Source organism: Ornithorhynchus anatinus, chromosome 19, assembly GCF_004115215.2.
Source record: "Ornithorhynchus anatinus isolate Pmale09 chromosome 19, mOrnAna1.pri.v4, whole genome shotgun sequence".
NCBI lineage: Eukaryota > Metazoa > Chordata > Mammalia > Monotremata > Ornithorhynchidae > Ornithorhynchus > Ornithorhynchus anatinus.
The window spans coordinates 34,582,686-34,610,485 of record NC_041746.1 but is presented as its reverse complement, the minus strand read 5'-3'; the positions used below and the strand labels follow the sequence as shown (position 1 = coordinate 34,610,485).

General features: G+C 50.8%; 1 protein-coding gene and 1 long non-coding RNA gene across 6 annotated transcripts; one reads left to right on the top strand and one right to left on the bottom strand.

The window, feature by feature from the left end:
- The first annotated feature begins 209 nt into the window (after positions 1 to 209).
- SCML4 (Scm polycomb group protein like 4) lies at positions 210 to 21,585 on the top strand. 5 transcript variants are annotated; one of them, XM_029046942.2, is made up of 8 exons: positions 210 to 500; positions 8,653 to 8,837; positions 11,547 to 11,676; positions 14,929 to 15,129; positions 15,474 to 15,668; positions 17,722 to 17,982; positions 19,121 to 19,266; positions 20,637 to 21,585. In XM_029046942.2, exons 2-8 carry the CDS (start codon positions 8,673 to 8,675, stop codon positions 20,760 to 20,762), a joined length of 1,224 nt encoding a protein of 407 aa, XP_028902775.1. In that variant the 5' UTR covers positions 210 to 500; positions 8,653 to 8,672; the 3' UTR covers positions 20,763 to 21,585. The 5 variants fall into 5 exon arrangements, with proteins under 5 accessions (XP_028902775.1, XP_028902779.1, XP_028902774.1 ...); XM_029046946.2 differs by having other exon boundaries at positions 210 to 504; positions 17,725 to 17,982; XM_029046941.2 differs by having other exon boundaries at positions 210 to 504.
- A 1,306-nt stretch (positions 21,586 to 22,891) lies between these two features.
- On the bottom strand, positions 22,892 to 24,241 carry LOC114805713. The gene is made up of 2 exons (XR_003753735.2): positions 23,805 to 24,241; positions 22,892 to 23,109 (listed from the first exon to the last, which is right to left on the bottom strand). It is a non-coding gene; the product is annotated as an uncharacterized LOC114805713 (long non-coding RNA).
- Positions 24,242 to 27,800: the final 3,559 nt, after the last annotated feature.

The following is a 27,800-nucleotide window of genomic DNA, read 5'->3' as shown; positions in this document are numbered from 1 at the left end:
CTTAGTTGCCGAGGGATGAAATACCCTAATACATCCACACAGAAGCACCTGCACATGTCCCTGCCCCCCATTCTACCCACCCACACCCACATACCCATCCAAACACAAACACACACACACTCTCACTCCCCCCTCCCCACCCAGCCTACAGGCACACACCCATTCCTTCCTCCCACTCACTCACTTTTTTGTGTGGAAAAAGCGTGTGTTTTTGAAAGCCAGTGGTTGGCTCACTCTCCGGACATGATGTGGTTGTGGCTGTGGCTGTGATGGAAATTCCTCTCTGTAGCTATGGTACACTGAGTTTTCTGCCGGTACCGAATGCATTAACGTAATATGTTTGCAGCCGAGTGGTGAGCCGCCGGAGGCTTGTAGTGTGCTCCTGACAGCCAGGGAGGAGGATTTTTGCAGAGAGTGTTGCAGGTGCTAAAAGCCACCCAGCCCCCTGGGCTCCGGGCCTTTTCATGAAGAGCTAAAGAGGGGCTCTGCCAGCAACATCAGTAGGTAAGGGGGCTAGTGGTTCCGGGCTTCTGAGTGGGCAGTTTCGGGGCCCGACTGTAGGCTCCCGATGAGGAGGTGAACACTTGCTGGAGGCTGGGTGCCCAGAGGTGTTGCACAATGAATTCTACCCTTCAGCCCCGGCAGCGCCAACACCAATCAAAACTTTCACCCAGAGCCAAGAGGACATTCAGGATGTGACTTCTCGAGCAGAGCTCTGGGAGGAGGGTGAGAATATCACTGATTCCTGCAGAGGAAGGCCCATGGGGAGGCTGGGCATCACATCCTAGGGTCCCTTCCTTTGGGCATTTGGGGACGTTCACTGTGGTTCAAAGTGGCTCAGTACAGTTGGCTCCGTGCGGCTCAGGGCAGTTCAATACAGCCAGCTAAGGGGGTGTTCAATACAGCTGGTTCAGGGAAACTCAGAGTAGCTCAATACAACGGGTTCACTGTGGCTCGAAGAGAGGCTCCACGGCTCAGTACATCTGGTTCAGTGCAGTTCAGTGCGGCTCTGTCCGACCGGTTCAGGGTGGCTCGGAGCAGCTCAGTCCGGCCAGTTCAGGGGGTGGGGGTTAAAGTGGCTGAGTAGAACTGCTCAGCGCTGCTCGGTTCAGGATGGCTCAGTGCAACTCGGTATGGCCAGCTCAGCGGGATTCATACAGCTGGTTTAGTGTGGCTTCGCACAGTGCAGTAAGGCCAGATCGATGCAGTTTAGTAGCTCTTTGTGGGCAGGATTCGTGTCTACTGGCTCTTTTGTATTGTACATTCCCAAGTGCTTAGTACAGTGCTCTGCACATAGTAGGTGTTCAATAAATATAATTGATTAACTGATTGCTTGAGAGCTTTCTCAGCCCTCGGTGCCCAGCGTACTCTTATTATTGTCTTTCTTAAGTCCCTTATCTTAATCTCTGTAGCTGCCCGGCAATATTCACCTTGGCCTGAATAAATAAGCCAACAGACTGGCTAGGACTTTGGCTGTGGACTCTTTCTTTTATAGTATTTGTTAAGTGTTTACTACTTTCCAGGCACCGCACTAAGCATTGGAATAGATATAAACTAATCAGATTGGACATAGTCCATTATCCCATGTGGGGCCCCACAGTCTTAATCCCCATTTTACAGATGAGGTAACTGCGGCACAGAGAAGTTAAGTTACTTGTCCAAGTTCACACAGTAGAAAAGTGGTGGAGCCAAGATCAGAATCCTGTTCCTTCTGACTCCCTCTAGGCCATGTTACTTCTCTGACTGGTCGGAGTGACAGTGTTAGGTGATCTCTGATCTCGGCAGATTTTTTAAATTGTTTTTTGGCTTCGAGATGCTGGCACCAAGTTTTCTGGTTCCTAACCAAAAGGTATGGATGAGAGACCACCACTGGATGGAAGAAATGTAGAGTTCATTTTGGAAACCAAGTTGATTAGAAGCCAGTAAATTCCCAGTAATAATTCTTAATAAAAACTGTGGTGGTGTTCAGTTACTATGTGCTAAGTACTGTACTAAATTTAGCTCTGAGACAGATAGAATTCAAGCACATCAGACACAGTCCCTGTCCCACATGGGGTTCACAGCCTAAATCTGTGGAAGCAGCATCATGTAATGGATAGAGCATAGACCTGGGAGTCAAAAGGTCATGGGTTCTAATCCTGACCACCATTTTTCTGCTTTGTGGCCTTGGGCAAGTCACTTCACTTCTCTTTGCCTCAGTTACCTCATCTGTAAAATGGGAATTAAGACTGTGCGCTCTATGTGGCACAGCGGCCCCTTCTAACCCGATTTGCTTGTGTCCACCCCAGTGCTTAGTACAGTACCTGGCACCTAGTAAGTAGTTAACAAATGCCATAATAATAATAATAATAATTATTATTATTATCTGCTTTTCCAGGACCTTGTGCCCACCCCCTTGGGGGAAATGTGGTCCAAATATTTATGCCATTTCATGTCTGCCAGCTGTATCATATTATACTCTCCCAAGCATTTACTACAGTGCTCTGCACACAGTAAGTTTTCAATGGAAACTATTCACCCCAGGCTGCAGGAGGGGAAAGGGTGATTGGGCGAGGGGCAGATCCTCTGTCTGGAAGGATTTAGGCCTATCAGTGACCTCTTTGGTTCATAAGGGTTTCCTGTGGGCCTGTTGGCAACTGGAAGGGTTTTATGTCCCCTTACTCCCTGGTCTGGGAAGAGTCTTTGCAAGGGATGGAGAGAGTGACTGTGTGTAGGTGTGTATTTGTGTGCAGGACCATGCCCTGAAAACCTGTGTGTGTGTATGTCCATGCTAGCCAGTAAACTCTTGCTATGTGCTAAGCACTGAGTTTATTGAGCTTTTTGGGCACCAGAATTTCAAGCATCTCCACCTGAATTTTTTTCCTCACACTCCATGTCATTGTTTTTCTTGCTTTTCTTTTACACTCCTGTCATTTCATGTGGTATAACTGTTTAACCAGTGTAGGGTACCATTTGTCCTGGAGCTAATGGTGAGGATGCTGGTGAGGAATGAGAGCTCTAGGAGGATCGAGACAACCCTTTCCTGCCCTTGCAACCCTTCCCCAGAATTCTGTGCTGTGGAAACGTTGGAAGCATTTATTGTTTTTATGGGAGGGCAAAGGAAGAGGGAAAGAACAGTGGCTTTAGAGCCACAGGGATTTGGGAACAGGGGCATGGTGCTTGGGGCATTTTCTAAAGGGGCTGGGAACCTACTGAGATTGCCTGGTCCCATTTGGGGCCAGGGGGCAAGGTGAGGCTAGTTCCCTTTGGTGTCCTGCCCCCTTCACAAACTTCTGCAGCAGCTTCTAGGCCAAGGCTTATGCCCGTACTGTGAGCAGGGGTTGTGTTGGTTGGCACGGAATGTGCTCGGTTCAAACATTTAACCTGAGATCTAATCGGAGATTAATCTCAGCTCCAGACCTGACAAGGATTTTTTAATATCACTGCAAACTCTCACCTCAGTTTGTTGGAAGCTGAGATTGTGTCATGTCCTTTATCTGTAAAAGGAGTGAGAAAGGCGGGGTGCGGCACGGTCGGGGACTGGTGTTTCTGTGGTTGGTGTCAGTGAGCTCTACCTGAGGAGGGCCAAAGTGTCAGCAAAGTTGTTGGTGAGTGTGGTTGGGGTCCCTGTAAGCCCAGGGGAGTCTTTAATGGGCACAAACCAACCATCTAGCAACCTTTGGCCTGGAAGAGGAGCTCAAAGAGTTCAGGGAAGCAATATGGCCTACTGGCAAGAGTACAGAGGACATCATTTCTAAACCCAGCTCCTCCACTTGTCTGCTGTGTGACTTTGGGCAAGTCACTTCACTTCTCTGTGCCTCAGTTACTTCATCTGAATAATGGGGATTAAGACTGAGCCCCATATGGGGCAGGGACGGTGTCCAATGTGATCAACGTGTATCTATCCCTGTGCTTAGAACAGTGCTTGGCATATAGTGAGCGCTTAACAAATACTATTATATTAGTATTATTACTGTTATTATTGTTACTATTATTATTTTTAAGTGCTATCACGTGCTAGGCACAAATACAAATACTACCACTGGGTAGCTGGTGCCCAGAACCTACCTGAGCTTCTAACAGGTGACGAGGCAGAGAGGGCCCCACTCCCTTCCCCAGAGTGCTCAGCCATCTTGGGGGTGTGGGGGGGGATGCTGAGCCAGGGCCCTGCTCCCTGGTCTACTGTGAATTTGCTGACTCCTTGGCTATCAAATAGGCTGTGTGAGCCACAAGGCCTCTTCACCGGGATCCTGTTTCCTTCTTTTTCCTCAGCCTGCTGGATCCGCCCAGCTGCCTAGGTCCATGCTTGGGTCCATGCCCAAATTCATGCCCGGGGCCATGCTCAGGTCTCCGATAACCTACTGGTGCATGCAGTGAGCTCTCTAGTAAAGGGTTCTCATCCTCCCACCCTCCCTAAATCAATTAATCATATTTATTGAATGTTTACTATGTGCAGAGGCTACTGTACTAAGTGGTTGGAAGAGTACAATATAACAGAGTCGGTTGACATGTTCTCTGCCCGCAGTGAGCATACAGTCTAGAGGGGGAGATAGGTATTAATATAAATAAATACAGGTATGTATATACGTGTTGCCTGTTCACTTGTTTTGATGTCTGTCTCCCCGCTTCTAGACCGTAAGCCTGGTGTGGTCAGGGATTTTCTCTATTGCTGAATTGTACTTCCAAGCGCTTAGTAGAGTGCTCTGCACACAGTAATCGCTCAATAAATTCGATTGACTGAATGAATGAAGTGCTGAGGGACTGAGGGAGGGGGAATAAAGGGAGCAAATCCAAGTGCAAGGGCGATGCAGAAAGGAGCATGAGAAGAGGAAAATAGGGCTTAGGGAAGGCCTCTTGGAGATATGCCTTCAATGAGACTTTGAAGGTGGGGAGAGTAATTGTCAGCTATGAAGAAGGAGGGCATTCAAGGCCAAAGGCAGGACGAGGGGAAGAAGTAGGCAGTGAGATTGAGCTACAGTAAGTAGGTTGGTATTAGAGGAGTGCAGACTGTGGGCTAGGTTGTAGTAGGAGAGTAGCACGGTAAGGTAGGAAGGGGCAAGGGGATTGAGTACTTTAAAGCCTATGGAGAGGAGTTTCTGTTTGATGCGGAGGTGGATGGGCAAAAACTGGAGTTTCTTGAGGTGTGGGGAAACATGAACTGTAGAAAAGGATCCAATCTACCTTCTCCCCTGTTAGATGAGGTCTACTGAGTGTGGAGGAGGAAGAAATGCTGAAAATGCAGGAAAGCATTTAATCCCTGAGGAGGCTTCCGGGATCTCTAAGGAGTGCTGGCTCTCTGGTTCATGGTCCAGCTCCTTGGAATTCCTTGTGATGGTTGAAAACCTGAGGTGCAAGCCCAAGACAGGGTGTGCCCAAAGATGCTTGTAAGTTTGTAACCAAGTCACAGCCTGGGCGCAGGGCCAGTTTGGCAATTGGTTGTACCAATTTCTTAACTTGTTTATGAAAGTTTTGGTGAGGTAGGAAGGGTGGGGTTGGCCCCAATTTACAGATGAGGAAACTGAGACCAGAGAGCATAAGTGATGTTCTCTCTTTCCTAGTCAGCTCTCTTTCCCCTGAATTCCATCCAGGGGTTCCAGTAGCATTGCTTTAAAGCTATCCTCCTGGTAAATTTTTTGGAGTAGCTTGGCCCCAGAATGTATAAAGTGCTGTAAATATGCCAGCAGAACTGTTCTCTCTGTAGACAAAGCATCAAATCAAACAAAAAAAAGGAAAACCACCATCGCTTTCTCAAGCTAAATGTAAAACAGAACAAAACAGGAAACAGTGGTTGGTTGAAAGAAAGGAAAAACATCAAGCTGCCTTCCCCAGTGTCTCTGCCGCCACGGTGCTGACGCTTGTACCCCTAGTGAACCCCCTGCCTGCAGCCACAACCACGACCACGAACATGCATGGGCGGACAGGCTTAGATCTGCACGGCTGCTCATAAGTGTGCAGTTGTGCAGTGTGTACCACGTGGGGAAGACTGGGCCGGCGGGTGATCGGTGAAGAGCAAATCAGCCTCTCCCATCCCTTCTGGCCCATAGCACCTGGGCAGATGACGCATTTCAATGCCATTGGCTTTGGAGTCTGGGAGCCTACCTGCCAGCTGATCCACTGATGGATGTACTCAGCTCCTTCTCAGGGAAGGTACTGTCCTGGGTGGTTTGGAGGGCTAAAGTAAAGTCAGGGTGTGGTGGATGGCAAGCCTTGGTGAGCTAAGTCAGCGATTGAAAAGTAGCAACGTGCTGAGGAAGGGGCACCTGACCTTAGGAGTCCTCTCCCTGAGTTTGCTGCAGTTTTGTGTTGCCATGGCAAGAACTTGATGGTCAGGGCCATCTGTGAGAGAAAGAGAGAGTGTGCACCTTGGCCCTAGCTCCGGCCATGGCCACTGAGAAATGGCTCCTTATCCTGGCTGTGGACAGCTGTTGGGAGGGTCCAAGAAGCCCCTCAGTTCCACCTGGCAGAACTCTCTTCCTTGGCTTAGCCCCACCAGGCTTGGGGACCACCTGGAGCTACAGAGATTGGAGACTAGCCCTGCGTCTCTCTTCCTCTGTAGCTCTGGCTTGCTGGCTGGGAAGAGAAGAAAGATGTCTGAACTTGAATGTACACGAGATAGTAGTTGATGAAATGAACTGTTTTTCAAGAGTTGCATTTTCTCTTAGGGAGCACCAAGCATTAACCAATCACTGAAAGGTGCCCAACTCCAATCCCTCCCCAAAGTCACCAGCAAAGCAAGTCACGGCTTTTAGAGTGTGGGGAGCTTCTGCTGCGCTTCCTGACAGTCTGGGCCTGCTGGCTAATGGTGTAGTGACATCTGCGCTTACATCTCCACCCCCATAAACTGGAAAGTGAAAACAATCTCTGTGTGTGTGTGTGTGTCTGTATGTTTGTCTGTCAGTCTCTGAATGGATGCCCTAGCCTGGGTTTGGGTGTGTCACAGTCTCAGTGCAGCAGTGTGACCTAGTGGAAATAGCTCAGATCTGGAAGTAAGAGGACCTGGGTTCTAATGCTTTGCATATAGTAAGTGCTTAACAAATGCCATCATTATTAATTCCAGATCTACCACTTGCCTGCTGGGTAACTTCGGGTGAGTCCCAACTTCTCTGGGCCTCATTTTCCTCATCTGTAAAATGATGATTAAATACCTGTAAATCCCCTTGGATACTGAGCCCCATTTGGGACAGGGACTGCATCCAACTACTTCCCCCCCTCAAAGCCCTACTGAAAGCTCACTTCCTCCAGGAGGCCTTCCCAGACTAAGCACCCCTTTCCTTTGCTCCCCCTCCCCATCAACCCAACTTGGTCCCTTTGCTCTATCCCCCTCTGCCTCACAGCACTTGTGTATATGTGTACATATTTATAATTATATTTATTTTGATTAATGATGTGTATATATCTATAATTTTTATTTATAATGATGCTACTGATACCTGTTTACTTGTTTTGATGTCTGCCTCCCCCATCTAGACTGTGAGCCCATTGTGGACCAGGATTGTCTCTATTTGTTGATGAATTGTACTTCCCAAGAGCTTAGAGTGCTCTGCACTCAGTAAGCGCTCAATAAATATGACTGAATGAATGAATGACTTGGCTTTTATCTATCCTACTGCTTAGTTTGGTGCACGGCACATAATAAGTGCTTAACAAATACCATAATAACTGGGGTATCATCTTTTCCATGGTTCTGCATTGAGTTTGCTTTTTCCTCTCTCCCTCAGTTTCAGAGCCCCCAGTTGGCCTCACTCTGCCCACTCTGGTGTTGGCTCAGTCCCTCAGGATCTGGCTGAGTTCTGGCAAAATGGAAAGGGGCACATGGCCAAAGGTCATTGTGTTTTCTCACTCATGAAAAGGAAGGCAATCCCCATTCTTCCACCCTCTAAGACTATACATCCTAGGGTGGGTAAGGACTTTGTCCATTCTGATCATCCTGTATCCACTTGAGCGCTTAGCACAGTGCTTGACATAAAGTAAGTGCTCAGTAACCACCATGATTATTCCTAATAAACTGAGTATTGGCTTGCTTACCGTGAGTCAATCTAATGGTATTTATGGAGCACCTACTGAATTACAAAGGTGTTTACACTCTAATGGAGGAGACAGAGTGTCTTTCTGGCCTCATTGCTTACCCTTCATTCATTCATTCATTCATTATGTCAGTCTGCAGGTCTCCTGCAAACATTTTCTTGGGTTTGGGCGATTTAGGAGCATGGGATCAGGAGAAATGCTGATGTGGTTGTTGATGATGATACCAAGTGTTGGGATCTCTCAGCACCTGGGGGTGGTGGGGAGAGAGGGTGGAGGGAAGGGGTAGAGAAGTGAGAGCACTAGGGTTAGGAGCAAAGGAACACAGAAGACAAGGTCTTAGGATATGGGGCACTGAGCCCTGTAGTCTCCCCACAGAACCCAGGTGCCCAGACTCCTGAGCTGCACTGGAGAAGTCCTTTGGGAGCTGTGGGGTGGCGGGGAGAGGGGGACTACCCACCTGGTGCTGGTTCCAGTCTGAGGGATGAGGGGGGCACCTATTAGCCTGGCGAGGCTACCCAACTGGCCATAAGAGCAGGTGTCATAGGTGTCAGAGGTGTCAGGGAGAATCAGCATGAGGGCCCATCTGGCCCCACTTTAGATCCTGATGGATTCGACCATCATGTCTCATCCTCTTCTGTGTCTGTGCAGATTTCCAGGGTCACAGGCCCATGGTGAACAGAGGCCGGCCGGTGGGAATGCAGTCGCCGGAGGCCGCAGGGCGGAAGCGAGGGCGGCCCGGGAAGACGTCTAGATGCAGCCTGTTCTCAACCCCAGCGGGGAACATACCAGATGCAACCACCACCAAAAGAAGAGGGAGGAAACCGGGCTACAAGGTAAGTCCAAAACGGTCGAGCCTGGGTTGGGACACAGCAGGTTTGCCCTGAGGCCAAGATGGAATGAGGCTGTTCATGGGGCTTCGGGGGTGAGGAGAGAGAAGAACAAAAAAAACCCAAAAAAACTCCTGTTGGATCAGGTCCTTGCCCTGTCTCAGGTGGCCCGGCCTGCCAGGGGTGGGGAGAAGAGGCCATCGTGACTCCAGTTTACAGACTGGAAAGGTTGACTGGAACTAGGCAGTGTTGGGTGGCCTGAGGCAAACTCCGGTCATCAAAAGCTTGAGAAGCACGAAAATCCTCACGCAACCTGCCTGTCTTGAGTGCTGGCGCCCACTCTCTGCTCCCAGCCCAGTAGCTGTCTGAGCCCCTCATGGATCTGCTCACAGAGAAAGCAGTTGGCCGCTCTCCGACCCTTGACTAAAGAGCAAAGCCTGGACAGCATCAGAGACAAAGGGGAACTGAGAGCCAAAATGTCAGCTTGCAAATTCAGAGCTTTGCTTGCAGTCAGTCTGTTCATCTGTAAAAGGGGGATAATGAGATCCTTGCTCTCCCTGTCTTAGTCTGTGAGCCCAGTGTGGAACAGGGTTTGGGTACGATTTGATTACCCCATATCTACTCGAGCGTTTAGCCCAGGACTTGGAACATAGCACTTACCATCTTTAGAGTTGAGACCATAACAAATCCCCCTGGTGGTCTAGTTAATAAGTAGAGGTGTAGCATGACCTAGTGGAAATAATAATAATAATCATGGTATTTGTTAAGTGCTTGCTATATGTCAAGTACTGTTCTAATCAGGTTGGACACAATCCCTGTCCCACATGGGGCTCACAGTTTTAATCCCCACTTCATAGATGAGCTAACTGAGGCACAGAGAAGTTAAGTAACTTAACTAAGGCCACACAGCAGATAGTGGCAGAGCAGGGATTAGAACCCATGACCTTCTCAGTCCTAGTCCTGGGCTCTATCCACTAAGTTATGCTCCACCTCATGGAAAGGGTGTAGATCTGGGAGTCAAAGGACCCAAGTTCTAATCCTGGGTTCACCTCTTGTCTGCTCTGTGACCTTGGGCAAGTCACTTCATTTCTCTGTGTCTCAGTTTCCTTATCTGTAAAAATGGAGATTCAGAGCCAGTTTTCCCTACTACTTAGACTGTGAGCCCCATGTGGGACAGGGACTATGCTCAGCCTGATCAGCTTGTATCTATCCCAGCGTTTAACAAATACAATAATAATAAAGTTACTATAACAATAAATACAATCTCTTGGTCATTCTCTTAGCCAATTCCCCTGGTGACCTAATTAATAAGTAGACAAGCAGCCTGGCCTAGTGGATAGAGTCCAGCCCGATTTGCTTGTATCCACCCCAGCACTTAATAAAGTGCCCTATGTATATTAAGTGCTTAACAAATACCACAACTATTATTACTGTTATTATTTATTAGAGCATGAGCCTGGGTTCTAGTCCTGGCTCCACCACTTGTCTGCTGCATGACTTTGGGCAAGCCACTTCATTTCTCTGTGCCTCAGTTACCTCATCTGCAAAATGGGTATTAAGACTGTGAGTGCCATGTGGGATGGGGATTGTGTCCAAATTGATTAGCTTGCACCTACCCCAGTACTTGGAACAGTGCTTGGCACACAGTAATTGCTTAGCAAATACCATCATTAATTAATTTGTCAACAACAAAGTGAAGTGAAGAAGAGAGACCCAGGTGAAACACTTCCTTGCTTGGCACGTAGCAAGTGCTTAACAAATAATATTATTATTGTTGTTATTGTTATTATTTTGCCCTTGTCCCCACTGTGCTGGTCAGTAGTGATTCCCGCCAACCAGTCGGGTGCTGGTGGACTTAGGGTGGTAAACTGGCCCTTGCGGTTAGCTGGCTTAGGTATTTTGTATCTCACTGTGCTGGCTGGGACCTTGACTCAAGCCCTGGGCAGGAGTCGAGGCAGGAAGGTGAAGGCTGCAGTGGCCAGTAGCCAGTGGAGGGCTTGGGTGGTAGCAGTGGAGGCGGTAGAGGAAAGTAAGCAGGTAGGCCTGGGTTAACTCTCCCGTGGGATTGGAGCAGTTGGGTTTAGAGGGGCACTCTGGAGTCTTTTTCCCAATTTAAAATAGGTCTTTTTTGTAATTTAAAATGAAAGAACCATAATTCTGCCCAAGTTTTTAATGTAAGGCGACACTTATTTGAATTAGCGTTATGGTGTACTCTTGCTCCATGCAAGCCTGAGAATGTGTAGCATTTGCATAATGATTTTCCCGTATGTAATTCTGGATTTATTTTGGTTGGGGGCCCCTTTGTCCTGAGTCCCTGGATAGTGGCCCCTAAAAATTTTAGGTTAACCTGTCCCAGTGACCAGGTGTGGATGGAGTTAAGTCCACGTGGTGCTGTAGCTCATGCAGAATGAGGCGTCTCTGCAAAGCTACCAACTCCAGCCTCAGTGGTTCCTTATTTTGGCCTCACACCTACCGGCCAGAGTATCTCCAGCCAAGGTTTCCCCTCGTTGCAGGGGTCCATGTGCAGCCCAGCCGAGGTTACCACGTCAGTCAGGCTGGGTACATTTCCTCAAGCAGGGCCAGAAGGGGAGCCTGCTGCCAAGGAGAGATGGGGCTTTCTGGCCAGCAAAGTGCCAGGGGATGGGAAGGGTGGGCAGGGAAGGAGGACATTCTACTCTGGAGGTCCCCAGTCCACCAGTTGGCTCTGTCTTGCAGCTGAAGTCTCGCGTTCTAATGACCCCCCTGGCCACCTCACCTCCGCGAGGTCCCCGGGAGCCAGGGGTCGGCTCGGCCCTGCCCGGCGCAGCCACGGTGTCCGGCTCCTCCGCCCTGCAGACTCTCAAAGGTGCGTCGGCCGCGGCCAGGGGAAAGTCTATCTGATTGTGGGGAGCAGGATGGCCACATAGGGGCTGCTCTCTCTGGCAGTCTCCAAAGTTTCTTTCTTGAATTGCTTGAATTTACTATGCAGGAATGTTCTATCTGTCCCCAGATAGGAAACCCACCATCTTGCCTGGGTTGGCAGAAAATTATTTTCCCATTGGCACCTGGCCTGGCTACTGCTGCCGGCCCATCTCCCTCAGCAAGCTCACCCAACCCTCCAACCCACTATCCTGCCAGCATGTTCTGTGGCACTTGGAAGGGGATTTATCCTGCCGAGGTAATTCCGGGGTGAGCCAGCTGGGGCAGGTGCTTGGCACAGACTTGGAAACCAAGTTAAGCTTCCGTGAAATTGCAAACAGAACTTTCATAGAGGAAATAATAATCTCATAGCAAAGGCTGTGGCCTCCCGCTCCTTGGGCCTGCTGTGCTGTGCTGGGGAGATGGGTGGGCAGAGATGGTTCTCAGCAGCAGGAGCAGGAGGAGGAATGAAGCTAGAATGGTTAGACCTGTCTGTTGTAGCTAACGCTCCTGCCCTCAGGGGACCGCACACATGATTTTCATCATTCCTAGAATCTCCTGACTCTACCTCTCAATACTGGCTTCCCAGAATCCCTAACTCCCCGAGAATGCCACATTATTTCAGTGGATTTTTCCAAGAACAGGGAAAATGCCATTTCATAGTCCTTGAGAGGTGGGCAGACGTCTCCTTTCCTAGTGCTGACCACTCACCGAATCACCCTCTTTCCCAGTACCCACTGGACCACTCCTTGAGGACTGATCCTCTCCAGGGGCTGATGAGCTGGTTGCTTTTCTCTTTCATTCACTGCGCTGCTGCTGCTCCTGGTCTGACCATCACAGATAAAGACAGAGCAGCCCTGCTTTGGGGAAATCTAACAAAGCGTGTTAACCTGAGGCAGAGCACTTCCCAAACACCATCTGTACATTGTAATCTGCTCCAAACCCAGCAGCCAGTATACTGATACCCTCTAGTGGAGAGCTCCAAGAAGACTCTAGATTTACCATAGACACAAAAGGGCTAATCACAAATCAAAAATATTTAGAAAGTACCTACAGATCACTACAGATCACAGGCACTAAAATAAATTACAGGAAAGAGGAGGTAATAAAGTATAAATATATGTACAAAAGTAATAAAAATAATAATAATGATGACATTTGTTAAGCACTCGCTATGTGCCAGGCACTGTAATAGGCACAGGAATGGATACAAGCAAATCCAGTTGGACACAGTCCCTGTCCCACATGGGACTCACAGTCTCAGTCCCCATTTTACAGGTAAAGTCACTGAGGCACAGAGGGGTGCAGTGACTTGCCCAAGATCACACAACAGACAAGTGGTGGAGCTGGAGTTAGAATTTATGACCTTCTAAATCCCAGGCCTGTTCTTATTCCACTGTGCCATGCTGCTTCCCCAAGTGCGATAAGGTTGCTGGTGAGGTGGAGAGATGGGGATGAGTGTAGGTATCCAAGTGCTTAGAGGGCTGGGAAGTGTTGAAATGACAGTAGAAGGGATATAAGGTGGGAAGGTGAGAAATTTGTCAGGGAAGGCTTCCTGGAGGAGATGAGATTTCAGAAGAACTTTGAAGATGGGGTGAGCAATGGTTTGCCTGTTGTGAAGGGGGAAGGACTTCCAAGCCAAAGAGAGAGTAAGGGCAAGAGCGTGGGAACAGGAGACAAGAACAAGGCAGAATAGGTAGTTCATTCAATCATATTTTTGAGCACTCCCTGTGAGCAGAGCACTGTACTAAGTGCTTGGAATATACAATTTGGCAACAGAGACAATCCCTGCCCAACAACGGGCTCACAGTCTAAAAGGGGGAGACAGACAGCAAAAGTTTAGTGAGAGGAGCAAAGAGTACCAGTGAGAGTGTGGTGGGTGAGGAGAGTGGACAAGTAGAAGATGACTGAGTGCCTTAAAACCAAATTTCAGGAGTCTCTGCTTGTTGTGGAGAGGAATGTACAAATATTGTTGTGAGGAGACAGATGCAGATGATTTTTTTTTTTTTTAGAAAAATGATATCAAGAAACAGTGAGTCCTAGAGGAAAGAGCATGGACCTGAGAGTCAGAGGAACCTAGGTTCTAATTCTGCCTCCATCACTTGCCTGCCGTTTGACCTCAGACAAGTCACTTCACTCTTCTGTGCCTTAGTTTTCTCATCTGTAAAGATTCAATACCTGTTCTCCCTCCTACTTAGACTGTGAGCCCCAGGTGGGACAGGGACAGTGAATGACCTGATTATCTTGTATCTACCCAAGCACCTAGTAACCATACGACTTAGTAACCCTAGCACCTACTACAGTGCATGACCCATTGTAAACATTTAAGGGAAGAGACTGGAAGCAGGGAGGTCAGCGAGGAGGCCGATACAGAAGTCGATTCTGGATATGACAAGTGACAAGATCTGTGCAGTGATGGTTTGTGGGTGGGGAGACGGGGGAGAGTCCTGAAGATGTTGTGGAGGGTGAACTGGCAGGAGTTGGCATCGACTGAATACTGAATGGTTGAAGGAGAGGGAGGAGTTGAAGACGATGTCAAGATTGTGGACTTGAGACTCCACTGGTCACTAATGGTTGAATCAATGGCTTCATTAGAATTGCTGGGGAAGGATTTATTCCTCTTGTTTCCTTGTGCTGCCAGTCAACCCATTCTGGAGAACCCCCAACCAAGACAACAGGAGGGGCCTGTGACCCCTCTGCTTGGGCTCCAGCCCAGCAACATTTTGAGGTTCCATCTTGTCCTCTTTGAGTTCTTCTCAAGCTTAACAGCAGGAGGGAGAACAGTTCCCAACTGAAGATTCTGAGCTCAGAGCCTTAGGACACCTCAGGGGTAGGAGGCAGGGACCAGGGGGCTTTTGAGGTTATGCTTTCTTGCCCAGTGCAGGTGGGGGAGCAGCTAGGAGCAGGGGAGAGATGTTGGGGCTCCCTGCTCCCCATCAGAGGATGTGTAGACTATGAAGCTGCCTCCTTCACTCACCCCCCCAGCACTTCCAGGTCCCTGAGCCTGGTGACCGCCAGGTATATTCAGCCACAGCCAACCCGGCCTCAACCTGAGAGTGGGCTGAGCCAGGTCGGGGGTGCAGGCTCATTCCTGGGGGCTCTGCAGCCCAGCCCGGGGACCTCAGGGGCAGAGTTGGAGAGAATGAGACTTTGGGGCTCAGGCCCCCACACTGACACTGTCCTGTCTGTCTCTGTGCAGTTTGCATCTTCATCAACAAGCAGGCCGGCTCCGGGCCGTATCTGCAGCGACGGAGAGTGCAGCGGCTTCCGGCCCACTTTGGGCCTGCGCGGCCGGCAGCGGCACTGCAACAGGTGGTGCAGGCCTGCATCGATTGCGCCCGCCGGCAGAAAACTGTCTTCTCCCTGGTCACGCAGGGCTACGGCCGAGAGCTCGTGTCAGGTGAGCCCGGGGTCAGAGGGGCCAGGAGGATTTGGCCTCCAGCACTGGAAGAGGCATGGGCACCTGCGGGGGAGCTTGTGGACGGGGGAGCTGAAGAAGTAGTGCAACTTTGGAGCCTGGGGAACAGAAGGAGCAAAGGAATCTGGGAGCAGAGGGAGCAGGGCAGAAGTCCTTGGGTGGCTTTTCCCGAGACAGGACTACCCTGGCCAGGGAGTTTCTGCTCAGACACTTGAGGAATAGGGACCACATTAATGGAGTTTGGGCCTTGGTCTTCACTGGGTTAAGGGCCCTTCAGCCCCAACCTCACAACTGCTTGTGCCCAGTCCTGTCCCTTGCTCTTTCAGTCTCGGCCTCCTTCGATGGGCAGCAGCATCACCTGAGCCTGCCGGTGGTCAACAGCCCGGGCTATGTCCTTCGCTTCCTCCAGCAGCTGTGCCGGAGCTTGCTGTGTGACGACCTGTTCAGCAGCCGGCCCCTTCCTCAGCCCGGTGGCGCAGCCGGCCCCCTGGGGGAGCGTGATGCCAGAGGAATGGAGGCTGGTAGGCTGTGGGGCCGGGGCTGGGGAATGGGGATAGAGTGGTAGAGCTGAGAAGGGAGATGGGATGAAGTGTCTGGGACAGGGGATGGGATGAAGTGTCCCCCGGGGAAGGGAGGTGGGGCTGGGGAATGGGGATAGGTTGATGGGCTGGGGGATGGGGATAGGGAAGTAGCTGAAAAGGGGAGTAGGAAGGTGGCTGGGGTGGGGGATTGGGAGGAGGTTGGGGAAGAGGGTTGAAGAGTGGTATAGAGAAAGAAGGTGCCATGGAGGAGGACTGGGGAGGAGGGTAGGACAGAGGCAGGGAAGTAGAGGTAGGATGGTGGAGCTGGTGTGGGGGTAGAAGGCTGGGAGCTTTTCAGCCTGTAGGGGGTGGTTGGGGGAGGGGTCTGGAACCCCAACTGTCTCCCTTGGGTTCTGGATGTCTCCATATGGGGGTTGGGGGTAGTGGGATGGTGGGGAGTGTTGGAGGGCAGAGAGGGACACGGAGGGAGGTGGTGGTGGGGAGTGAGAAAGATGATGAAGGTTAAGTTGGACACTTGTGGGCACTTCCTGTGGCCAGTCAGTTTCCCACAGTTTCCCTCCCTCCCTCTCTCCTATTCTACCCCTCCTCTCCCCTGCTCTTCTTCTCCCTCCCCTCTCTGCTCCGTGAGGTTGTGCTCACCGCTGCCATGTGCTGGCACTCAGCTAGGAGCCTAGCTTCCCTCGCAGGGAGAACTTGGCGAGGCCTGGGGGGCCTGGCTCTTTTAAGACAATAACCACTCTGTGCCGGGCAGCAGGGCAATGGCACGTTCTCCTAGCCGGGGCTGACAAACTGCATCCATCCCTGAGGGGGAGCCCAAACTGTCCCCGTAAGGTCCAACCCATTGTCCCAAGGGCCACGGGTGGGGCCCAAAGCACCAGGAAGCAAGAGCAGTCAGGAATCTAGAGGGGTCACGTAGAGGGTGCCGTGACTAGATTTCCCCTCGAGAGGTGGGAGTGGCCCTGTGAGATTAGGATCACCGTTCTGCCTGGACTGGGTGTCCGGGCCCCTCCTCGGCAGCCCCAAGAGATGCCCTATTCAGCCGCTGCGGGCTGTGGACTTTGCAAAATGAGCTTCTCTCAGTCTTGCAGGGGCTGCCTGAGCCATGGCTTAGGTGACCTGGTCCATTCCTTGTTCCTCCTCTTCAATCAGTCAGTCAATAAATCAATTAGTGGTTTTCTTTGAGCACTTACAGTGCGAAAAACCCTTAGTAGACGTGATCCCTGCCCAGAAGGACCTTACAGTCTACAATCTTCCTCCTCCTCCTCCAGTAGACCACCTCCACAGAGCATGGACCATGGCCAGGAGAGGAGGCACGGTGAAGTCCCTCTGCAGCACTGGGGCGTGCCCTGCCCCCCATGGCCCTTTTCTAAGCCTTGGAGCTCACCTCATTACATACTTAGACCTCCACATGTCATCTATCTCTCTCTTCTCTCTTCTTTCTCCCATCGCTAAACTGCTTCTGTCTACCCGTTAGACTACAGTTCCTTGAGGGCAGCTTAGCACAAAGGCCTTAGCACAGTGCTTAGTACATTCTCATGGTGTAGTGGATAGAGCACGGGCCTGGGATTCAGAAGGTCATGGGTTCTAATCCCAGCTCCACCACTTGTCTGCTATGTGGCCTTGGGCAAGTTACTTAACTTCTTTGGGCCTCAGTTAACTCATCTGTAAAAAGGGATTAAGACTGTGAGCCCTATGTGGGACAAGGACTATATCCAACCCAATTTGCTTATATCCACTCCAGCGCTTAGGTACAGTACCTGGCACATAGTAAGCACTTAACAAATACCACAGTTATTATTATTATTATTGATTAAACTCCAGCCAGTCAGTTCTAGACCTGTTAAAAGCTGTGAAGAGAATCCTGGTCAGGAGGAAGTTAGAAATTGTTGTTTGTATGGTTTGATTCCCATGGGGCCCCCTCCCTATCAGCCATAGCTGGTGAGGGAAGTGGGACCATGGAAAAGATTTCCCACGACTGGTGGCCTATGTTGCCAGGCTTTGACCTCTGTTCCCTGCATGGCTTCTTTCTCAGCAGAAACACCTCTCTCTGGTGAGCTGGAGAATCCGATGAGCGTGACGCGCTTCCATGGGGATCCCGCTGGCTCAGCTTCAGGCTGCTTGGGCTCCTCCCCATCGTACTTCTTGCCCGGCCGCCTCAGGGGAGGGGTCACTAACCACTCTGGGGCTCCTGCCTCCTTCTCATCCTCTTCCTCCAGAGCATCAGTGACCACGAAGAAGCATCTCACATCCAGTCCCATGAAAAAAGGAACTTTTCTCAAAGAAAATCGAAGGGGTAACATTCAGCATTTGATTCCCTCCAGGGAGCCAATGGTTGATCAGTTGGAATTCTTACCCCCAGGCCTGTAACAATCGCCCCCCTGCCCCCGCCTCGGTCACATGCTCACTGCCCCCTCCACTTTGCTCCCCATGTATGCTCCTTGGGCATCAGACTGTAATGAAGAGGCTGTAGCCAAGATCAAATGCCTGTCACATGAAAGGGTCAGAGGTCATTCCTGGAGCTGTTGTGACAGAGATTTATAATTCTGCAGAGGTGTAAGCCCACCTGCCCACTGAGGCACCTCCATTATGGTAATTGGAAGACAGAGCAACCTGGATGACCTCCCAACATCCTGACCTTATTGTAGCATTGAAGTGCACCCTGTTTCCAACGTTGCCTTGCCCTGCCCTGCCTAGCCCAGCTCAGTCCAGCCCAGCCCAGTCTAGAGGTTTACCAAGTGGCTAACTTTGGGGCATCCAGCCTTCACTCAGTCACAGTCTGAAAGAAGCAGGCTTGGAGAGAAAGGGCCTTGTGTGGTCCTAGATGAGTCTGAGTATTAGACTACCAGAAGGTCGCAGTTTCCTAATTCCCAGTTCCAGCCTTCCCTAGGCCCTGCCAGAAACCCACAGGACAAGAGAGCACTGGGTCTGGAGGGTGGAAGTCTACTTGATGCTGGCTGACTCCCCAGTGGGGGCTGCAGCCTTGGAGAGAACCTTGCAGTGGACAACCTCCATTCCCATCCCCTAGCTGAAAGTTGCATTTGGTTCTACCCAACCCACCCAGTGGATGGGGCTCAGGATCCAGGCTACCAGTCGCAGTATTGTTACTGCCGGATCGCCCTGCTCTCCCCACCCCACCCCAGGGGGAACTGAGGGATCTAAGGGAGAGGGTCCTATACCCAGTGGCTCCCCTCTCCTTTCCCCCCTCCATCAGCTCCCAGGGTCAGCTGGGGAATCCATGGTGGGGGGAGATGTCCTGCACCCAGTTTCTCCCTTTTCCTTTCCCTACTTCTCCTACTCCCAGGAAAAGGGGTGAAATCTGGTGGTGGGGGTGGGAGCCAGGCCCAAAGGGATTTGGCTCTCGTGTGTGTGTGTGTGTGTGTGCGCGTGCGCGTGCATGCATCTGTCTGTCTTTATGTGTTGTCCTTCCTCAGCTGCAAGCCCTTCTCCAGACTGGCAGCCGGCAGCTGGGCCTTGGGGCAGGAGCCCTTCTGCCTGGACGGTGGACGACGTGGTCTGCTTTGTGGAGGGTGTAGATCCTCGGGCATTTGGACCCCATGCGGCGCTCTTCAGAAAACACGTATGTTGAGCCCGAGACTACCCCTGAAGCCCCAGATCAGACACCCCTCCCCGGTGGGCAGAACCAGATGAGGAGTACTTTTCAGTGAGCCCCAATTCAGAGGAGCTGATGTTCCCCTTGCCCCAGCCCAGCCTGAGCCTCTCCAGGAACCCCGTGAACCCGAACAGGAATGCCCAGCCCCTGCCTGCCTCTCTATCCTGACATCGAGCACTTCTCACGATGGGGCAAACCCAGTGTTCCTGGTGCTCTCCTGATGTCACCTGGGTCCCAGTGACCTCCAAGAGTACCAATGGTCTCTCCTGGCCTTCCTGTCAGAGTGTCTCCTCTCTTCACCCAAGGGAATGTCACCACTCAGGGATTGGACAGCCTGGAGATTTGGGGCAGGGATGTCACACATTTGGGGCCATCGTTTGTGCCTCGTGTTTTGAGGAGAGGGAATATTTCTTCTACTTCCGACGGCAGCCTTTGTCCAATGGAGGCCAAGCAATCAATGGTATTTGTTGAGCATCCATTGTACGCACAGCACTGTACTGACCTGTTGCTTGGTACATAATCCCTTGGGATGGCATTCTCCTTGCTTGGGCAGCGGTAGCAGTGTCTTTCCAAAAAAACGGTATTTTATTCCTACACTGGCTGTAAAATGGTGGGCAGTGCCCTCTGCTGGCCCAAGGCCACTCTGCAAGCCGGAATGACCACCCTAATATCACTGCAGACAATAATAATGATAATAGTAATTAAGGTACTTATTAAGCGCTTACTATGTGTCATATACTGTTCTAAGCGCAGGGGTGGATGCAGGTTAATCAGGTTGGACACAGTCCCTGTCCCACCTGGGGCTCATGCTCTAAATCCCCATTTTACAGATGAGGTAACTGAGGCCCAGAGAAGTTAAGTGACTTGACAAAGCAGTCACGTGGCAGCGTCGGAATTAGAACTCAGGTCCTTCTGACTCCCAAGCCAGTGCCCAATGCACTAAACCTCACTGCTCCAGCTCGCCTGCTCCTCCCTTCCCTGGCCTCTTAGTGGTAGTAGTAGTAGATAATCGGAGAAGCAGTGTGGCTTAGTGGAAAGAGCCCGGGCTTGGGAGTCAAAGGTTGTAGGTTCTAATCCTGACTCCACCACTTGTCAGTTGTGTGACTTTGGGCAAGTCACTGAACTTCTCTGTGCCTCAGTGACCTCATCAATAAAATGTGGATTAGAACTATGAGCCCCACGTGGGACAACCTGATTACCTTGTATCTACCCCAGCACTTGGAACAGTGCTCGGCACACAGTAAGTGCTTAACAGATACCATCGTCATCATAATACGCAAGTGGGAATTAGAGTTGGTCTCTTACCTCTCACCCCTTTCTCCCTCTGCTCCCGTCAGGAAATCGACGGGAGCGCCCTCCTCCTCCTCAAGAGCGATATGGTTATGAAATACTTGGGGCTGAAGCTGGGGCCCGCCTTGAAACTGTGTTATCACATCGACAAACTGAAGCAGACCAAGTTCTGAGCCCCCTGAAGTGGGGTCCCCTCCCACCTGGCCCGAGGGCGGAGACCCCAGGGGACCAGGCCCAGAATCGCCGAGTCTCCGCCAGCATCCCCCCCGGCCCACTGGGCAGTGATGCCTTCAAACTTGGTCATCTTGGAGCCCAAAGCCACCCCCTGTCTTTGGGTCCCATGGCCCCTTTGGCTATAACGCCAGTCAGTGCTGTCCGGGCCCAGGACTACCTGGACAGAGGGTGGGGATGGGGCCAGTGTAGACCGATGCCTAAGTGACCTCAGGCCTCGGCGAAAGGGGGAGGCCTGAAAAAATGCCACCTCTTCTCCCCCGTTTTGTCCCTTTCCCCCACTCCACCATTGCAGGCGGGGGGCAAAGGGTCGATCGTTGTCCCGCCCGTGGCCAAGCATCCATCACTCACCAACCCAATCCCAGTCCCGCGGGCGCAACACCCTTTGGTGGCAGAGAGATGCACTTTCCCACCCAAGGGGTCGACAGAAGTGCGTTTCCCTGGATATCTGCGCTGACACAGATGCGGCCTCTTCTCCACCTTAGCTGTTCAACTTCGGGCAAGGCCGACTCTCAAAGCCAGAATTCTAATGTGCATCTTCAAATGGTTGTTGGTACAGAGAAGAACCCAGAAAGAGAATCCCTCCCTCCGTGCCACTTTTTCAATGAACTAACAGAGAGAAAGAGTGTGTGCCCGTGGCCCTTTTACATACATCTGTGGTATACTTTAAAAGTAGAGACGTTTCTATTGCGTCAGTAATTTTTAATATGTTCTGAGTCAGTATTCCCTTGTGGAGTCATTTTCAGTAAAGGATCTTGTAACTTGGTGGTCTTTTCCCCCACATTTCTTTCTCTGCTCCTGCAATAGCCCTTGCAGGACCTTGCTTGACTTTAATAATAATAATCATCATCATGGTATTTGTTAAGTGCTTACTATGTGCCAGGCACTGTACTAAGCGCTGGATTTTGCTGACAGTCCTTGCTCGACTTGGGATGTTAAGTGGCTGGCTGCTTGCAGATCTTCCTGCACGGCACCATTGCCCATTCCCTCCCTCTCCCAGATTTTCATCCAGCCTCTCCTGCCTGGCACCTGGGGCGGGGCATAGAGCGGTAGGAAACAGTAAGCACGTTATTTGGCAGGGATTGTCTCTATCTGTTGCCCAATTGTCCATTCCAAGCGCTTAGTACAGTTCCCTGCACTTAGTAAGCGCTCAATAAATACTATTGAATGAATAGGAGACCCCTTTGGCCATCCCGGAGGCACGGGTTCAGGTTGTGGGAGGGCGCAGTGGAGGCTGTCAGGTGGTCCCACTCCCCCCGATTGCTTTCATGCTTGAGCTGGGTTCTGGGTAGCCCCGGGGTTGCGCTTGGCCAGCAAGGTGGCGCCACGGGCCCCTTGCGAGGGATGACTTAGGCCGCAGAAGTTGCGGGTTTTTAATTTGATTTTTTAACCAAATTTGGGATTTGTCAGGGCGGGGGTGAACCCGAGGATGACATGATTGGGAGCCGCTGGGACTGAGCCATCGCTTGAGGCAGGCCGAGGCCTGGGCTGGGCCGTTGCCCTGAGTGATGCGAAGCTGTGAGGCTCTGTGGTCCAGCCTGGAGGTCCGGCCCGGGCCCCGGGAGAGAGGACCTCCGACCACCACCTATGGGGTGAGTAAGTACCGCCACACTTTGGATCCACAGTTTCGGGGGCGCTGGATACGCAAGGGATGGCGCTAGGCGCATTTCCCCATTAATAATAGTAGTAATAATAAGGGTATTTGTTAAGCACTCACTATGTGATGAGCACTGTTGTAAGTGCTGGGGGAGATACAAGATAATCAGGTTGTCCCACGTGGGGCTTACAGTCATAATCCGCATTTTACAGATGAGGGAGGTGAAGTGGCTTGCCCAAGTTTACACAGCAGAGAAGTGACAAAGACGGATTAGAACCCACATCCTCTGAGTCCCCAATCCGTGCTCTTAATGGGCCCTTGGCCTCACTCATCAAGTTCAAGAGGTTCTGCACCTGCTGCGGCAGCCGCACATTCCTCCAGCCACGTGGGGCGTGGAGAAGGGCGCAGAGCGCCAGGTGGTCGGGGTGAACGGTGGCCCGGGATTTTATATGCTATTTGGTCTCCGATTGCCAGTCGGCATTTCAGTGAAATATTATTTTGCTGCTGATTACTCTAGAGGGAGAAGATGTTTTCATTCTCCTTCTAATTCTGCACTTGGCAAACGCCCAGGAGTTTCCTTTCCACTTGCGGTCTTCGATTAGAGTCCAGGCCAATGTTGGGAGCATTGTGTTGTGTTCCGCGTTACCAGTAGGCAAAGGCCTGGATATCGGATCGATAGAAAGATGTGGCTTCTGCAAAGGGAAGAGTAACACAGAGTTCAAATGATAAGAGTGATCAGAAGTTCTTTACACTGTCCCTCCACTTCAATTAATTTTGATTCTTAACAGTTTCCGGCTTTTAATGGCAAAAACACATGCATCCCTAACTATGCATACAGATATGTCTGTGTGTAAATAGCCACATAACTCTGCATTCAAATATCCGAAGGAAAATCTAGAATCTTCTCTTGGGGGGATTCTGAACGCATTCTCCCCGTATCTAACATTTGAATAAATTATGCTGCCTTTGATCAAACCGCGGGTCGACATTCAGAGTTCATTGTTTTATTTTAAACTTGTATTCCAGTTAGTGGAAAGAGCACGGGCTTGGGAATCAGAGGTCGTGGGTTCTAATCCCACCTCCGCCACTTGTCAGCTGTATGACTTTGAGCAAGTCACTTAACTTCTCTGTGCCTCAGTTACCTCATCTATAAAATGGGGATGAAGCCTATGAGCCCCATGTGGGACAACCCAATTATCTTGTATCTACCTCAGCGCTTAAAACAGTGCTTTGCACATAGTAAACACTTAACAAATGTCATTATTATTATTATTATTTCTCCAACTGTGCTACTTTCTCATCAGGTGGCCATTATTTTCCAACGCAGTTTGATAAGCGATTTATCAATCAAAAACCACAAACAAAAATCTTAAAATACAACGTTTACAGTGTTACAGGAGTCCTCTGCAGCCTCGCTTCATCCTCTCAGTTTGCTCCATTCGGGCAGATCTCCGGGCGCTAGAACTCATTCATTGTCCGGTCTCCATAGCAACACGGATCACACTGGGTTTGAGGGAGGAAGTTAGGAGCAGCGGCCGGGTGAGTGTCCAGAGGAATTTCGCGGCGATTCAGCGAGAAAAATGTCTCTTCAGCCACATGCAGAGCTGAGAGAAAGCAGCCAGCATCCAGTCTTCCAATGAGTGCGTCTTCCCGTAGGAATATTACTTGGACCCTTCTAAAATTCAGCCAGTTTAACACACACAGTTTGCCAGCCCAAAGAAGGACCCATGACTCTGACGATTGAATATTTAATATTAACTAGACCCTCATTTCCTCTTCTCCCACTCACTTTTGCGTCACCCTTGCACTTGGGTCACACCCTTTATTCACCCCTCTCTCAGCCCTACAGCATTTATTATTATTAATAATAATAATAATCGTATTGAGCAGTTACTGTGTGCAAAGCACTGTACTAAGCGCTTGGGAGAGTACAATATAATGTCACATTCTCTGCCCACAATGAGCTCACAATCTAGAACATAAATATATACGTAATTTATTGATATTACTATCTATATACCCCTCTAGACTGTAAGCTCGTCATGGGCTTACGTGTCTACCAACTCTGTATATATTGTATTTTCAACATATACATACAATAAGAGATCAGTGAATACAACTGATTAACCTAAGAGCGAGGATACAAAAAGAGCAGTAAAGCTGTAGGTGGAGGAAGCCATGAGCAGGAGTTGGAGGGGAGAGGGGGCTCGGGGTCCCTGGAGGGACAAGAAATCAGCGAGGGACCTCGATGGGCTCAGGCCCCTTTAGGAGGCACTAGATTGTGTCTAGGAGGAGCAATTCAGCCTCCGCCGCTTCGCTTCTTCCTTCCACAACTTCTTGGCCTAATGGATGGACAGAGTGGCGATGGTTACCCCCCGGGAGCCTGCTTCAGAAGCAGAGGTAAAGAGGGGGACCTCCTCCGCTTCAGCCCTTATCCGTCCCCCTCCCCTACAAGGCCTCTTCTGCACCCCCTCCCCCAGAGCTGAGCCATCTCAGCGAACCCCCCACAGCTAAGGAGCACAGAAGCTTAGGGACACAGGTTGCCAAGTGGAAAAATATTTGGAGGTTTGGAAAAACCTTGCGCATAAATTCCCGAAGGCATGAAGCGCCGGGAGGAGAGATGAAAGCAGAAGCCAAGGAAAAGCCGGGCCAGTGCCAGGTTTTTTTTTAATTTATTTTTATTTTTAAAGAGGCAGATGAGAGAGAAGGCAGGCAGGCATGGGCTTCCTTCAGTGATTTGCCTGCCCTGGGGAGCCTCCCCACATCACTCTCCTCCCTCGCCGGTTCAGGAATCCCCTCATTGAACTGGAGTTCGATGGGCCCCATTTTTCGACCCTTCTGCCCTGGGCTCGCCGCTTTTCCGGGTTCGGAGGACAATGGGGAGTGTAAGAGGGTGGGTTCGTCCAGGGGGCCCTGCTTGGAGAGGCCAGACTGATGGATTTGGGGGAGGCCTCCTTTCCAATCTGGAGTCATTTGGCCGTGGGCTTGAAATCCCCAGCATGGCCTAGTGGCAAGAGCAAGGGCATGGGAGTCAGAGGACATGGGTTCTAATGCCAGCTCCTCCACGTGTCTGCTCTGTGACTTTGGGCAAGTCATTTCACTTCTCTGTGACTCAGATACCTCACCTGTAAAATGGGGATTAAAACAGTGAGCCCCAAATGGGACAACTTGATTACCTTGTGCCCACCCCAGTGCTTGAAACAGTGCTTGGCACATAGTAAGCACTTAACAAATACCTTAATTATTATTATTATTGGGGTGACCTCCTCTAATCCGGCCCGGCCTGGTTTCACTCGACTCGGAAGGGCCTTGGGCCCAGGGGTGGGGAAGGTGGCAGTGTTTGGCCTTGACTAGTTAAAGTCAGAAGTCACTCTCTGCCCCCTCTGCCCTCTTTGGCCTGGGAACTTTTTTCCTGTTGCTTGCCTTGGTGCAAGCAGAGGTTCAATTTCTCAGTTTCTTGAAAAGAAAACCTTGCACAGGATTAACATTTCCCCAAGACAGACAAAATAGGTGGCTACAAGTCGGGCCAAAAGGGTGAATTGAAGTATTAATAAAACAACCCCTTGAAAGAAGGATCAATAAGAATAAAATATCATGTGGACTTGCAGGCTCGACCATAGCTGAAGAAAAGGCCCAAGGGAACAGGAAATGGTGGAAGCTGTGGATGTTTTCAATCCCCTTCTCCAATGGCCATGATATTTTCCTTTGCAGAAGTTATATTTCATAAAGTAAGGATTGAAAGTTGTAAAAGTTATGTTGCCTAAGGCTTCTAGCCAAACGTGCGGAGAACCCCAGCTTCCAACCTCTTCTACATGTCAGCAAGCTAAGTCTCCCTCCTGAACGACTCCTCCCTTTCTCTCTCCCTTCTCCCTTCCCTCTCTCCCTTTATACAGTCTCCTGGGATTTGTCTTGTGGCACCATTTTGGGTTCCATTTTGGGTCCCCTCAAGCATTGACCCTCCAAGCCAGGAAGGTCCAGACTGGGCCTTGGGACAGGAGAGGTGGGATGGGAGGGTGGAAAATGATCTAGATCTGATGGATAGAGCAGTCTCACTTCGTGTATTAACTGGACGGGAGAGCTCCCTTCATGCCAAGGCTGCTCCGTTCTGGAGCCAACATGAGGTGTGAGTGTGGGAGGCTGGGGGGGAGAGGAGGAGAGATGAGGTAGTTGGGACAAGGCCTTGCCCCACTGATCCCCTCCCTTTAAGCAGGAGAGGGATGAACATCAGGGGGCTTGGAGCTGGTCTTGTCCCCAGCCGAGGTGTACATGATGGTATGTTTCCCCACTCCAGGCTGGGGCCGCTGTGTCCGGCGGGCCCTGTCCTGGACGGCCCTCTCCTTTGGTGATCTGGCCAGGAATCCGGATGCTCCACCTGTCCAATCTGAGCTGTAGGCAAGAGCGGGGAGGCATCCTCCCCTAAACATCTGGAGCCCCCGTAACTCTGGCTCCAGCACTGGCATGGAAACCTGAGACAGGACCGGGTGCTGCTTCCCAACAGGCCACCTCTGAGGCCTGCCAGCCTGCATGGGGCCTGCCCGCAGCCGGACAAATGTTTTCACAGGCCAGGTGGCTTGGGCCGCTGGGTGTCCAGGATTTCTGATTCAGCGGGTGGTAGGGGCAAGAGGAGAGTGGCTCCAGACCCTCTGCCCAGTTGGGCTGGTCTCTCCCTCTGTGAACCAGTCATGGCAGCACTGGGTTACCTAGGAAGGGAAGCAGCATGGCCTAGTGGATAGAGCATGGGCCTGAGAATCAGAAGGACCTGGGTTCTAATCCCGGCTCTGCCACTTATCTACTGTGTGACCTTGGGCAAGTCACTTCACTTCTCTGTGCCTCACTTACTCATCTGTAAAATGAGGATTAAGAATGTGAGCCCTCCTCAGGGCCAAGGACTGTGTCCAACTTGATTAGCTTGTATCTATAATAATAATAATAATAATGTTGGTATTTGTTAAGTGCTTACTACGTGCAGAGCACTGTTCTAAGCGCTGGGGTAGATTAAGGGTAATCAGGTTGTCCCATGTGAGGCTCACAGTCTTAATCCCCATTTTACAGATGAGGGAACTGAGGCCCAGAAAAGTGAAGTGACCTCTCCACAGTCACACAGCTGACAAGTGGCAGAGCCGGCATTCGAACCTGTGACCTCTGACTCCCAAGCCTGGGCTTGTTCCATTGAGCCACGCTGCTTCTCACCCCAGGGCTTAGAACAGTGCTTGACACATTCAAGCTAATCAGGTTGGACAAAGTCCCTGTCCCACAAGGGGCTCACAGTCTTAATCCCCATTTTACAGATGAGGTAACAGAGGTACAGAGAAGTTAAATGACTTACCCAAGGTCACCCAGCAGACAAGAGACAGAGCTGGGAAGGTCCTTCTGACTCTCGGTC